A 15,196-nucleotide genomic window follows, 5' to 3' on the forward strand; every position below is an offset into this window, starting at 1 on the left:
TATATAAAATATATTTTTTATTTTTATTTTTTATTCGGTCCGGTCCGATCTGGACCGAAACGACCGGTCCGGTCGGTTTCTCCAATCCAGACCGACCATTGCACACCCCTACTTAGGACAAAAAATGTGGTCCCCATCCATACTTTACAAAGAATGTGCCGTCTTAAATGACAATTTTTTGCAGTTCGCTAACTGTGGAGCCACCGTTGGCGGTGCGAGCCGAAAGTGTACTACAGTTTATTGTCTTGAAATGTTTCTTGAAAAAACCCGTATTCACTTTCTCAAGATCATCGATTAGGAAAAGTAGAAACATAATAAGATCTTTCTAGCATTGTAGTACGGCCACCTAAAGGTGGTAGGCCTACAAGTTTTTATATGAAATGATTGTTTTACTTTTGGGTAGTGATACTCTTATTAGGGTTGTAATCGAATCAAGCCGGTCTTTAGCTTGCTGAGCTCGGTTCGACTCAAAATACTCAAGCTTGAGCTCGAGATTTTTTTTTATTCTTTGTTCGAGCTCGACTCGATAAGCTAAATTCTCAACTCGAGCTCGTCCCACAAACGAGTTCAAGTCGAGCCAAGCTCGAACTCGAACTGTTTATTTTTTTATTTTTTGAATAATATTTAATGATTAATAAAATATATAAATAAATAAAAGATTTAATATTGAATTTATACAACTAACAAGTAGAGCCTCTATTGAATTATACAATTTAAAAAAATTTCTAAATAATTAATATCTAACTAGTTGATATTTATCCAAATATTATATGCCTATATATATATTATTAATACATACATTTAATATGAGCATATATTTATTTCATATATGGTTTCCACATACTAGTATATGAAATTATTAAATTTTATCGACTAATTATTATACAAATTATAAAATATACCTATGAAGTATATTCACTATATAGACATAAGTAATTAGATTACATATTATATATTTAATTATAAAAGTGGTATGTATATATTTATCAATATATGAATGAGTTTTAATCAAGTCGAGTTAACGAGTTGATTTGAGCATAAATGAGCGGACCTTAACGAGCCTTAGTCAAGTCGAGTCGAGTTTTGTCAGGTATATGTCATTTACAAATTGAGCAGATATCTGCTTTCATGAACGAGCTCTTTTTTTTCAAGAGTCGAGTTCGATTTGAATTTAACCAAGCGAGTATCGAGCGGGCTATTGAACAAATTGGTTCATTTACAGTCCTACTCTTATACCTCCTTTACTATTGCCTTACTATTTAGTCATTTTTTTTTTCTTTTGCTATTTGAATCTAGATTAAAAATCTTAGAAGACCTAATTCTTGCATAATTTAAAAGAAAATAAATCCAATCAATCAACGTAATCATCTAAATTAATTCAAAATAAATTTAATTTAAAAAAAATGATTTAAAGAGTAAAAGAATGTCAAATTTTATAAAATTGTATTTATTTTTAATTAAATTATATGATTATATTAGTTGATTAAATTTATTTATTTTTAAATTATGCAAGAAAGTTATATTATGATATTTTTAATTCAAATTCAAAGAATAAAAGAAAAAAAATTAGATAATAAAAAATGATAACGAAAGTCTAAGATATCATTACCTTTTACTTTTACCCCTTTGCCGTCATGCCTGACGCGTCAATCAACGTAGAATATTGTTGAGACGTTCTAGATTGTATAATGGCCAAAATAAAATCAGTGGTAATTCTTTCTTAATTTTATTCATGAAAACGAGTGATCAACGATAGTTATCGATTCCGACTTCATTCTATATATATATATATATACACTGGCTGATGCATTGGAAAATTAACAGATAATTAATGCTTGATTTATAAAATAAAATTATTATAAATTGATAGGACTTGATTGATATATTTGATCGTAATTTTTATTTTATTTTTTAAAATGAATTTGACATCTTACATCAAATTATATTAATTTATAAATTCACTCTCGAATTAACACTTCTCAGAATCTCAAATTAATGTATTGTTATTGAGAAATCCCGACAATTACATGAAGAACTGAAACAATTCAAATACAATAGTTTGAAAGAATATCCAATCCTCCCAAAGCATACATAATCACAAACAGCTTCCAACGTACTATTCCATTCAGACCAAACTTTTCTTTGTCACTCCCTTTATTTTCTAAGTTCTATCCTTTTCCGAGCTTACTGATGAAACCAGTAGGCGGTGAAGAAAGAAAAAACGGAGGCACCAACCAAGGACCCGACAAGGGGCAAGGTAGCGGAGGCTCCGCTGGATGGGCCAGGCGCCGGAGCTGGGACCTCAGCACTGGAAGCCAAAGCCGCGCTCATGGAGGCGGCGGCGATGAGAACAGCACATGAGATCTTCTTAGCGTCCATGGCGAATATTCAGATCAAATAATGAGATCAATAGCTATATAGCTAGCTTGCGAGACCCGCCTTGGAGTATGAGGAAACAGTCTTTTGTTATTCTTAATCTCAGGTATTTGCTGGCCTGAGGAAGAAGGAAGGTGATCGAGCACTTTTAAGCTTACCTTTGACCCAAAAATAGATACAGTTAGTTGCGGATCGAAAGGTTTTACGTGAATGGCTCTGCATGCATGGTGTGAGGATTTGCTATATATTCATGGCTGGTTGTATATATATATATATATATTACATGATCCGTATGAATTCGCGGTAGGAAATTAAGTTTTGCCCAACGGTTTTTTTGGGATACTTTAAACACAGGCCGGTTAAGAAATTAAACATCTTCGTCATAATTACCTTAATTAATTTCTAAATTTCTCTAACTACTTTAATTTAATTAGCTTTTATTTATTGAATTCTAAATTGGTGTCCCATATATAATCATTATTAATTTTAAGGGTCGAACGAATCGATCGATGGCCAATAACACTAATTTTAGGTAGAGATAGACACTAGCTTGCAGTCAGCAGATCGGAGATGATCAGGTGAATGAGTAAACTTTCTGAACGGTCCGTCCGTCCTCCACCAAACAACAGCCCTCCAATGGGTGAGTGCCACGTAAGCTTCCCATTTTAACTTCTATGTGACCACATATCAGGAGATAACGCCAAAGGTCTGAAATGCATCCCCTCTCCAAAGCCACTCGCTCCCCCTCTCGCACGGAGATCTCCAGAGCCCCTGATCCCCTCGCCTATCTCTCGCACGAAAACAAGAAAACCACCCCCCCCTCTACTTCCTCGTGACCCTCTCGAAGCCCCCTTCTCAAATACCAGAAACCTCGAAGCCCCCTCTTGGATACCAAAAACCTCGAATACCCAAACGTGTAAAGCTTGCTTTTACACGTAATCCTTAACCCCTGGTGACAGTGATGGTTGATTTTTTATTAGACAACTGGCTTGCCGCAAAAGACTGGTCCAACGTTATCAAGAAAAGAGAAATACTTTGGTCAGTGTCATTTTTTTTTATTCAATGATTAAAAAAATATTTTTTAATAATATTGTGAATATTTTTTATTTTTTTAAAAATATTTATAATAATTAAAAAAATACATAAAAAAATAACAAAGTGAAATGCACTGTTCAATAACCTAATTCGAGACACTTTTTCGATTGTTCTAGCATAACTGTTAAGAAAATGTCAAATTGAAGTAAATTTTCATTTTGCATTTTAAATTACTGTTACTGTTGCATAATTTTTTTTGTTGGATTCCGAGAGTGATTTATTGGGTTTGGGTATTCCTTAAATTTGTAAGTAAATGAATAGAGAATATAAGATTAAGAAGAGAAGATTTGCTAAATTTTCAAGTCAAAACTGAGACAAAAGTAATCCACGTAGAACTGAAATACATGACATTGTATTGAGTTCATCTGGTATGCCCTTTTACCGTTTATGTTTTAGCTGTTACCATTTATGCCATTTTATTTCCGAATTCATCAGTGTAATATGGCTATCAATTTTTACTATGGCTTGAGATTATGGTGTGAGATTGTGGCGTGAATTATGCTAATAGTGTTTCTGATATGTTGATTGTGGTGTCATAGTGTGGCTTGAATTCTCATGAGATATGGCTTGAATTCTTCTGAGATATGGCTTGAATTCTTTTGAGATTGTGGTGTAATATGGCCATCAATTTTGATTGATTGTATGGGTCTTCTGAGATTGTAGTGTAATATGGCTACCACTGAGATGGTGGGTGATGGAGATGGTGGGCGAAATTACTGGTGGTCGACGAAGATAGTGTTCGAAATTACTAGTGGGCAAAGGAATTGGTAGCGACGAAACTGAGGGGTGATGGAATTGGTGTCGTTCGGCTGGGTTAAGGCATCGTAAGCTGTCTAGTTTTTGAAGAAATGTTGATTATCCATGGTGTGATGACCCTTATGGGTAAATAGGTAGTATGTCTACTTGTTTTATGGGTATCAAAATAATAAATAATTAATTAATGTCCATAACCATCGACAGCAACCCCTTAATTTTCATGATGGTTAGTACCATCTCGTGAAAGGACTGCTATACCATCATTACTCCAGCAATCCTATGTTGCAAGACATCCTAATCCTAATCTGAAATCATGGAAAATTTAATGCTACCAACATAGATTTAATTAATATTATTACTCCTTCCACCACAGTAGCAGTACTGTTTCAGCCCCCCAAAAAATTACCATATCACACTCAGCCTAACTTTTCCACAGCTTGCTTGCTTGCTTTTCATTTCCGAATAAAGTCACAAGCCAATATGGAAGCATATATGGAAGTACTATTGTTTCTAGCACCTAGATTGTTCAATGGGTCCCAGAAGCCGTGACCCCTAAGGAATGAAAGTTGTAATTGCAAACGTTTCACGTCATACATTATAATGTACCAGAAAGTTGAAGAATGTTTATAGGACACACGCACACGAACTAACTATAAATTCGTGCTCTCTTACACTTACACAGCACAGTCGATTTCAATACGAAAAAACCCACCAATTTCTGACCTTTAATTACTCGATCTCTAGCTATCTTTCAATTTGTACAGAGAAATGGCATGGCTAGGTTCATCAACTACTGTACTTCATATTCGTATGCTAATGGTACTTGTGTCCTTCTGTTTTGTGGCAACGATTATGGCACAGGAGGTCGGCATTGCCCCCTTGGCAGCGTTGGAGACTGGAGCTGGATTTTCCGTGCCGGTTGCAGGGGCAGTGATTTGTTCCTCTATGCTGGCCACTTTTGTCTCTTTTTTACTGCATTGAACTCGGAGCTGGGTTGTTTTGTTTAGTTTTCATGAGCTGGATTATATACGAGCGGTTGGGTTTTGTGCTGTGGTCTTTGTGTATGGTTTGAGACATCTACTATATATGGTCGGACATGGACATAGTTAATGTAACATTGTACTGCAACTGGTGTGATTGCATGTCAATAATTTGTTCTATCTACATTAATGGTAGAAACTGTTTGTTTTACGGGTAACACGGCATTGCTTATATGATATATAATTATTATATATTAAGTTTTGATTTCTTTGTTGTGAAAGTGGTTTTTAAATTGAGTAGCTCTACATAGCAGTCACTGTAGCTGTGCATACAATACATACACTACGTGGTTGCTTCTGGTCTCTCTCTCTCTCTCTCTCTCTCACCTTCAACCCGATTCCAGCCTAGCCCGACGCCTCCTAGCCTCACCACCACCATCGACGACTCTCCCTCACGCCGGCGACCAAGCTAGCCACCACCGATCTCCCCCACACGCAGCTCTCTCTCTCTCTCTCTCTCTCTCGCGGTAATCCAACCGAAATGGGTTTCACCCATTTCTCTCCACTTGCGCCACTGTATACGGCCACCCAGGCCACTGCACCTCCACCACCTCACACCAGCGACCCCCTCTCGCAGACCTAGCTACCTCTGAGCCGGCCTCTCTTCCTCTTCCTCTCCGTCGCACACGCAAACTACCTATAAAATGGGTTTCACACGAGCTCGAGGCCACCGACGGCCCTATCGCAGCCGTGCGTTGGTTCTAGCCCCACCGAGCACCTCCCCTGACCATCGTGACTCCTCCCCAAACACCTCTGAGCCAACCCCTCTCCCTCTTCGTCGCACATGCAAGCCATCCACCTCTGTCTCTCTGTCTCGGTCTCTTTATCTCACCCTCCACCTCTCTCTCTCTCAAAATGTGTAGTTTAGATAATGTCATGTAAAATATACAAAATGGCTGTCCCAAATAGTAGCTGCTCTCCGGATTAATTCTAATTAGAATCAAATTTTGGCATAAAAATGGATTTGAATTGTTAAATTAGGCCCAGATTAGCTGAAGGTTGTTGGGCCTTTGATGCCTACCTGGGCCTACCGACATATATTTGCTGGACAGAGTGACGCCTGCCACGTTTCGGACATGTAACAGCCGCCGTCCACCGAGTTTTCCGCATTACGCGCACGCACAAGTACCAATTTCACATGCACTTTCCACACCGCATGGGGTCACTTTACTTTACTTTACAGGCAATTCTTGAGCTGTTGGTACTTGGTAGCCGTTGCTGCCCATTTTATTCGCTGTTCACAGCTCCCTGTAGGGTCCACCCACCGCAGAATTCATCTTATAAATACTATCGTTCTATCTTTGCCATTTCATACATTCTCAGAGCTCAGAAGACCGATCGAAGTTATCAAGGTGTTCTATAATCTCTCTCTCCGGCGCCTATATATATATATATATATATATTCTTTGAGTATCTGCAGCTAGCCATGGCCCAAATTAGCTTTTCCAAGGCATTGATGCTCGTCCTCGTGATGGTGGTCACCTCGATGGCTATTATGGTCTCGGCTCAGGACAGCGAACTGGCGCCGGCACCAGCTCCCATGGACGCCGGAGCGGCTTTCTCAACGCCGGTATCCGGTGTCCTATTGGGATCCTCTCTCGTCCTCTGTCTTCTTTCTCTGCTCAAGTTTTAAATTCTTGATCAACTGCAGCCTTTTGTTTTTGGCAAAACTGCATCATCCAGTGTGATTTTGATGAGAGTTATATTTACTGGTTTTGTGAGGGGGAGGATATTTGATTGTATTCGCTTCATTCTTTGTTCCTTTGTGATTACTATATCATAATGAAATAAAATAGTTAATATATGGCGTTTATTATGGAATTCTTGTCATAGTACCAAAGAAAATTGAAGTGCCAAGTTACCAAATGACTAATAAAATACAGCTCCACTTTCACTTTGACTCGGCAATAATGTGAGCTGGTCCTTAATGATAAAAAGAAAAAATCAATGTGAGAATACTCTATAGCTAATGTTTCGCTTGATCTTGTTCAAAGTAAATTGGGAAACTTGTTAGTGCTGCTATAACCTTTTAAAAAAATGATAGTTGTAGTTGTGAGTGGACAACTATCGTGCAACCATTTTGAAAAAAATAAATAAGATTCACAAGAAAAAAAATCAATTTGTTAATAGTAGATTTCTCTTTTTTTCAAAATAACTACAAAATACTTACACACCCACAACTGTATGCACGATTCCTGGGCTTACAAAGTCTTGAAATTGGGATGGATTCAATGTTAGTGATAGATTGGCCGAAGAAGAAAATGTGTGGTCTTTGGTATTTGGAAGACTACTGGGAGGAGATGTTAAGGCTGCTGGATTGTCTGTCTTTCCGTTTTCGACATGTCTATAGGGAATGCAATCCTTTGGCTGATGGCTTTGCACGTTTGGGAGCTGCAGGTGTTAATAAAACCTGGAATAATAGCTCAGATTTACCTCGTTTACTTGGGGTTATCTTTCGTTTGGATAAGAGCGGCTGTTTTTCTCTTAGATCAAAAACTTGTATTGGGTAGGGGCTTAGTTTGGGATGGTCTGGTTTGGCTTTTTAGGTTCTTCTTTGAGGTTTATGTCCTTCTGTTACCACTGGTTTCTCCTCAGCCTTTTGTGAGGAAGGTTTATAATATAAGGAGGCTTGAGCATTACTCAACCCTTTATCTTGCTTCTTTTGTATCTTAAAAGTTCATGAGCAGTGGAATTGTGAGAGAGCTGGGGATTATTCTGCCAAATGTCATCAATCAGAGAAATATTTCATTTTCTAGGTTCTATTATTCCTTTGATCATTGAACTTTACATCTAAATTCTACAAAATGGATGACGGTCCATTCTAATTATTATTTTTTCAATACTTTGGAGGGTGCAGTGTGTATAGTTTGTGGTATAAAATGTAAAATATCCGATGGGTGTGCAGAATGCATTTTCACTTGAAAAGCTAGAAATCAAGGAGCTCTCTTTTTTATTTACTTTAAAAAATACCTATACATATCCACTGAGTTGTAAGCCCACAAAATAACCATAACAAGTACATGCACAACAGACATTGTGACGTGTATATTCTTTTCCTAAGCATCTATACAGCAATTTTCAATGATGCAAAGCAATATGACAGCGCAAGCAATGTTTCAAGAGGCAGTCCCTTTGGATTGCTGAATGTCCAGTTCATGCTCTGCCACCATGATACAGGAATCCGCTTCCAGAGAGGAAACCGAGCTCTTATCCTTCAACAAGAAATCCTTCGGAGAATTTAGCATGTCTGTTGTGCACTGCACATCGGGTGTTATGCCAACCTGATCTATGTCATGAAGCGCGGGCGATAGATACTTCGCAACCGTTACAAAGAGGGCCGAACCATCGCGGAGCTCTGTGACACTCTGTAGTAAGAACAAGTCAGAATCCATGCAACATAGGCTTAAACAATTCTGGAGGCCTATGACCTAAGCTTGACAGAGGTGGTTGGCAATGTTAGAAATAGGAAAACATAAAACAAGAGGAGCGTCCTATGGTAGAAAGATCGAAGCCTTGGCACTGAACATACCAAGGATGATTAATCAGAAGAAAGGATTCAAAGACTCAATCCCGTGAAATTTTTGGGTTTTGTGCCCAACAAGAATACCTGAATTTTTCCTTTCCCAAAGGTTTTGTGCCCAACAAGAATAGCCCTGCCATTGTCATGTAGAGCTCCTGCCAAAATCTCACTTGCGCTTGCACTTCCCTCATTTACCTATTTCAAGTGGTGATAAATTTGGCAGCTATAATTATTGAGGATGTTATGCCGTATAAAAGAATGAATAATGGAACAGGGACCTTCATGTTTTTTCAGTAAAAACTCCAAGCCAACAGGCATATGACATTTATGCCCAAGGATCAATCAACAAGAACAATCCAGATTTGTTTTTGCAAACCAATGAATAAAACAATTAGCTTAAAATGATATGAAACATAATGCAAAAACTAGAAGCAAAAAAAGTAGTCAAGCTCACATGCAATATGTTGAGTTTATGTAAGATTCATGTTGGTTGGCTAAGTTCATTTTGGGTTGAAAATTACCCATCTCCGATCTAGTTCTGCTCTTTATGTAATTTACAACTAATTGTTGAAATGTGTAATTGCACTGGCTTAAGTAAATCAAACATGAAGCCTAAACTAGATCTAGCTTCTTTCCATGATGATTGTGTTCAACTTGTCTGCATAGGATTTTTAATTGCATGAATGCAAAACTTGAAAGTCTTTCATATTCTTTATTTATTAAACCAGTTGTTATATGTTAATCAGAAATTAGCGGAAAGAAATTAACGTCTTCATAAAGTTAGATACTCACAAGCACAACAAGTGGATCATGAGTCAAGGCATGCCCATTGAACATGTTGATGGGTGACATATTTCCATCCCGATCAATTGTATTTACAAGAGTCTCATCCCCATCAAGCCATATTTGGGCGACATCAAGTCCTGCCTTTACCAGGCCCCCCTGCAAAATGAATAAAGAATTGAGAAAAATGATATGGAACTAAAAGCTCAAGGTGAGAAAATCAACTTTGTAAAATTTCCAGCTGCTAAGATAAGAAATGGAAATTTACAGGATTATTTCTCAGATCAAGTATATATGCCTGGACGTCCTGACTTTCCATTTCATGAATTGCATTTTCCATATCAGCAGCAGCACTCTGTCACAAAACAGATCCTGATTTATTAGCAACTGATTTGTAAAAGAGTTGACATCCAAACAACCGATCCTGATTTTCATGGTAACATGCCAAATCATAGAAAAGAAGCAGCATCTTTGAGTCCTCTCAAGATAATACCTGAGAGAAAGCTGAGAGCCTCACATAACCAGTTTTTGTCAGACGGCCATCTGCAGCTCTATGAGGAATAATGGCACTGGATATGGGAGAAAGCTTAATGTACTCCCTAGGTAGTTTGACCTTCAAGCAAATGAGGAAAGTTTCCCAATCAGTTCATCAAAGAATACAATCATAAATAGAACATAACAAGCCAGGGAAGATGAATGCTTTTGCATGAACTATAACTTGAGGCTTTCTTTCCATACTGTTAGAAAGAAACGAATGAATTTATAATAAACCACTCCAATGCAAAGCCATATAATGAATGCTTCTTACCTCTCGAATACTAGAATCACCTCCCGAATCTTTTATCTGGAAAACAAGACACTATTTAGTTGACAAATTTGCTATAGTTAAGAATGCCAGATTACAGTTCAAAGTACACCAAAACAAAGAACACCATTCTCTACTTGAAAAATATTCACATCAGTCCACAATCATCCTGAAATAGAAAATGAATAATCTTTAATTGTTCTTTTCTTGCTGTGTTTCCAATTAAGTAAAAATCTGATAATCCTAAATATTGCTTGATATATTACGCACTGTCCACTAGTACTACCAAAGTAATTCAATTGATAAAATTCAGTAGTCTTCATTCTTCCACGACTTAAGGTAAATCATCCCTAGCAAAATATTCAGCTGAAAGACCCTCACTAACAGACATGAAACTTCCAAGTTGGAGTGAAGAATAGAGGAAAAAATTTTGTGTAACACTTAGAGAATGCTGTGTTGCCCGAGTCTTGTATGGTAAGTCTACAAGATCAAATTTTTCAAAAGCTCCAAATCCTGGGATAGAGGGAATTGAGAATCTGTGATGAACTCTGAACCACAATTTGAAGCAATATGCATACAATGTTCTGTTCAAACTGATAGATTAAACGACTAGTCCTCCCCATAAAACAGAAAAGCCTGATCTTCTTCTTCTAGAAAAACACATCAAGTAGAATCTTGTTGTATCATGTATGTAAATTTGGTATTATGCAAAGGTACGCAAAACATGAAGTGCTGAAGGCTTCTCTGAGCACTTTGAAATGGTCATACTTAACATGCATCATTTATAACAAGAGAGAATGAAAATTACGCTCTGCAATTTTACTGTTACAGCTGTTCCAGCACTCCCTCTGAGTTTCTGTGCAGCTGCTTCACTATTAAGGCCGTCAAGCCTCTCCCCTGAAGTTCCACAAGACAGTTTAAAAGAAAGAAGACATAATTTGAATGAATATTGAACTTTGAAATGTTCATACCCTGAGACAAATATGACTAGGCAGAAGTAAAACCATCTGAAAAGCAACAAACAAGATTTCTACATATAAAATATGAAACACTGGGAACCCAGATTTTACCAAATGGAGAGATTAATTTTACTTTTTTGGCAAATATTAACTTCTGGAACCAGTAATAGGTCTGGTTCCACCTCGAAGAGATAAAATTTAGTAAATAGTATAAGGGATCTAAATAATAAGATGAACTTATAAACTATCCAACACTAGTTCACGTCCCACTTCAATAACTATGATGCTATCAATATTTGGCATTTGGTAATGCGATTTTCAATTCCCAAACAATTTCAAAAGTCATGTGTGATGCTCTCCAACAAGGGTCGAGAAATCAAAGTTGTATACTCAAATAAATTCAGGCATCTAAAGAATGATAGAATGTTAATTTTATAAACCTAGAAAGAGGTTTTCACTTTTCCCTATAGCCAGCTTAGAGCATAAGACTTGGAAGTGACTGCCCTTTAGCATAGCATGATGGCTATATAAAGACTCCATATTCAGAATCGGAAAGAAACTATCAGATTGTAAAATACCATTAATCTCAATCAACTCCTCTCCTTCATGTATGCCAGCACGAGCAGCTGGGCTACCGTCTACACAAGACAAAACAACCTGCAATGTCAAGAAGATGGAAATGATCTTCGTGTGGTGCCAGAGAAACATCTCGAGTCCTTTTCTTTTCAATTTCTTAACCTATGGGTAAACCGTAAATCTATAATCTAATTAAATTTTTTTTCCTTAAGGATACTTATACATGGGAATAAATGGAAATAACTTTCATCTACGAAACCACCAAAGATTTTTGTTCTCTGAGCGCCTAACACAACACCGGTGTTCTCATTACTTACCGTTTGATGTAAAATGGATACAGAAAGTGAAATTTTTACAGCAGAAATTTCTCTATTTCCCAAGAACAGCCAGGAATTAATTTTTCACAAAGGTCTCCCCTGTGGAAATGACTTTTTTTATAATCGAAAAAAATAATCATTGGTATGTTGCTAACCAAATGGCCTGTTCTTGGTTCAGCATTTATAAAAATTCCAACTCCCTGCAAATTCCCATCACTTCCAATCCTGAAGCTTTGATATTCCTGAAGGTAAAAAAATCATTCTTAGGTTGATTTCAATAATTTGTATTTGAAAGAGTATCATACAAACTAAATGATCCTGATATATCTAAATAATAACAAACTAATCAAGAAGACCTTTGGACTGATAATCCGGGTAAATGGATCTCCAAGTGTAGAAAGCATTCCACTTATTTTCGTATACGCCACATCGGCGGACCTCAGGGGAAACATTTCCACCATTGTTTGTTGCAACTTGGAATCCCAATCTACAAAAAGTAAGTATTACTATCATAAGAGTTTAGCTCCTTGGCCCATACACACACGCCTCAACACCAAAGGAACGAGAAACACAACTACCGAGAAAAGAAAATCAATAGTACTAATTGAAAATAAGATCCCCAGTTACCTTGATGATTAAAAGTTGGGTCTATGAATGTTTCTCGGATCAAACCCCAAGCCTCCACAAGTGTTCTTTGAACTGTATTCACCTGCAAACAAACCTTACTGACTCTACGCTTTGCTAATACCGCTACCATTCACCAAATATAGATTAAGAGCTCGTTTGGATTTAATGATTCATCTCATCTTATTATTACAAACTTTTCAAATCTCACACAAAATATAATAAACAATTCAATTTTTTCAAATCTTAATACAATAATAATATTAAAAAATAATATTCTAATAATATTTATTTAATTTTCAACTTTCATATAAAACTATCTCATATCATCTCACTATCTAAATCGGAAGTTTGCATAGAAAGTTGAGTTAAGGAAAGTTGAAAATTGAATAAAATATTATTATAATATTATATTTATTTTAAAATTTTAAAAAAATAAATTGTTTATTATATTTTTCCTAAAATTTAAAAAAATTATAATAATTAGACGCGTGAATTATCATCAATTCTTTGTCCAAACAACCCTAAGAGAGCCAAGATAACAAATTAACAATAGAAAAGAGGAAAAAAAAAATTACCTCTTGAGCTCGTGAGACAGGAAAAGCGACGGTTAGGGACTCGGCGAGAGCCGGGGAATCGCAACAGACCGAAACCAAAGCGGCGGCCGCGGCGGCAAACCCGAAAAACCCTTTCCCGAGTGATCCGAGCAGTTCTTGGCAACCGAGATGTTGTTCCTCGGACTTTGGTTTGTACCAAGCACAGGGCATTATTAACGGTCTCCAACTATCGCTTCTACGGCGATATAAGCATGAAAATCGCTGAGAATGACAAGGTCGTGAAGTGGGTTTCTTGAGTTTGGTTGAGAGTGGCGAGCAACGGGATGGTTTGAGATCCAAGTTGCGGCAAAGAGTGGCCTCCATCTCAAAACTTCGCAACTTGGGGAAACCAATGGAACAGATAGAGTTCAACAACGGTGAGTGGAGACCGTTTTATGTTGTTGGGATTCTAGTGGGTCCCATACGAATCTTCTGAATTGTGGCTCTGAGATCCATTGCGTATGCGAGTCAGTCACTGCCCACTGGACAATTCAACATTCTTTTATATCTTAAATATTATTATTTTCACAAATGCTTTGGACTCGAATTTGTGGTCCCAATGAGATTTATTTTTATTTAACGATTAAAGAAGTATTTTTTAATAATATTATAAATTTTTTATTTTGTTAAAAAATATTTATAATAATTAAAAATATATATAAATTAAATAAAATTAAATTAAAAAATTAAATACATTATCCAATATTTTCATTGAAACTACTTTTTCATGGCCGTATCATGGCTCTATTAGGAAAAGAAACAGCAGAAACAACAAATAAAATTTTTCTTGATCTTGCTTCCTGGGATCCTGGGAATGACCCCCACGATGGTTTGGCTTGTATGCTATTTTTTAATCAAAAATTTGATATATCGTCACTTTTACATATTTTTTTTTTGTATATTCTACTAATATAATTACGATTAATTATGTTATTTTTTTAATATAAAATAATTTTTTAACTAATTATATCAGTGAAGTATATATAAAAATGACTATAGTTAATTCAATAAAAATTGAATAGAAAATTCTGGAGGTCCCAATAATTTAACCCGAACAAAATTGGAGGAAAAGAAAATGGACTGGCCGAAGTGAAATTAGACGAGATCACTTCCACTTTTGGGTTCAGACCAACAAGGTTTCAGGCCAAGACTTCAGACACACAGACAAATCCAAAACCATTGATATTCCGGCCCATCCCATATAAACATGACCTAGCCCAATCAAGTAGAGTGCCGTTCAGAAACTCCAATTTGTTTGGACTAGCTTGGGAACCTAAACAATCCCAATAAAATTAAAAATCAAAACAGACATTTTACTTGTATTATTATTGTTGACAAATGAACAAACTAGATGGGCCGGTTCAAAATCACCACAAAAATAGGACAATCTAGATGAACATTTTTTTAAAAGAAATTTTATTTGCCGTCTTCACTTTGAGACTGTATATGTAAGCCTTTTATTAAATGAGAAAAATATATATTTTAAGAGGGATAATTTTTATAATTTTAAAAATAAAATTACCTAAATTTATATTATAGTTCTCAAATAAAAACTGTATCTAACGTTACTTTTTTCTAATACCATGGGCTGTCTTATGGTCAAGTTATCAATGAAAATTAGTTGGGCCTTTCTTTTTCAAACAAAAACTTTCATATATTGACTACCATTAAGGTGGGAGTTTTTAACCCATTATATATACACAGGAAATCACTTTAGGTTCTTAGTACTCTAAAAAGAGAAGTGTTTGT

The 15,196-nt window shown here is 36.3% G+C and overlaps 1 protein-coding gene across 1 annotated transcript; it reads right to left on the minus strand.

Moving 5' to 3' along the window:
* Positions 1–8,178: 8,178 nt before the first annotated feature.
* Positions 8,179–13,822, minus strand: LOC108986081 (carboxyl-terminal-processing peptidase 3, chloroplastic). The gene is made up of 12 exons (XM_018958603.2): positions 13,430–13,822; positions 12,855–12,936; positions 12,584–12,714; positions 12,383–12,469; positions 11,913–11,991; positions 11,184–11,272; positions 10,379–10,414; positions 10,064–10,183; positions 9,839–9,925; positions 9,580–9,729; positions 8,875–8,982; positions 8,179–8,632 (listed from the first exon to the last, which is right to left on the minus strand). The coding sequence occupies exons 1-12, from the start codon at positions 13,769–13,771 to the stop codon at positions 8,384–8,386; spliced, it is 1,560 nt and encodes a 519-aa protein (XP_018814148.1). The 5' UTR covers positions 13,772–13,822; the 3' UTR covers positions 8,179–8,383.
* Positions 13,823–15,196: the final 1,374 nt, after the last annotated feature.

Source organism: Juglans regia, chromosome 3 (assembly GCF_001411555.2).
Source record: "Juglans regia cultivar Chandler chromosome 3, Walnut 2.0, whole genome shotgun sequence".
Lineage (NCBI taxonomy): Eukaryota > Viridiplantae > Streptophyta > Magnoliopsida > Fagales > Juglandaceae > Juglans > Juglans regia.

Excerpts from the sequence above, each read along its gene's own strand:
- LOC108986081 (XM_018958603.2), bottom strand. The coding sequence starts at position 13,771 with ATGGAGGCCACTCTTTGCCGCAACTTGGATCTCAAACCATCCCGTTGC. Across the intron at positions 11,992-12,382 it reads AACCAAGAACAGGCCATTTG|GTTGTTTTGTCTTGTGTAGA; the intron begins GTTAGCAACATA and ends TTGACATTGCAG. Across the intron at positions 9,730-9,838 it reads TTGATCTGAGAAATAATCCT|GGGGGCCTGGTAAAGGCAGG; the intron begins GTAAATTTCCAT and ends TTCATTTTGCAG.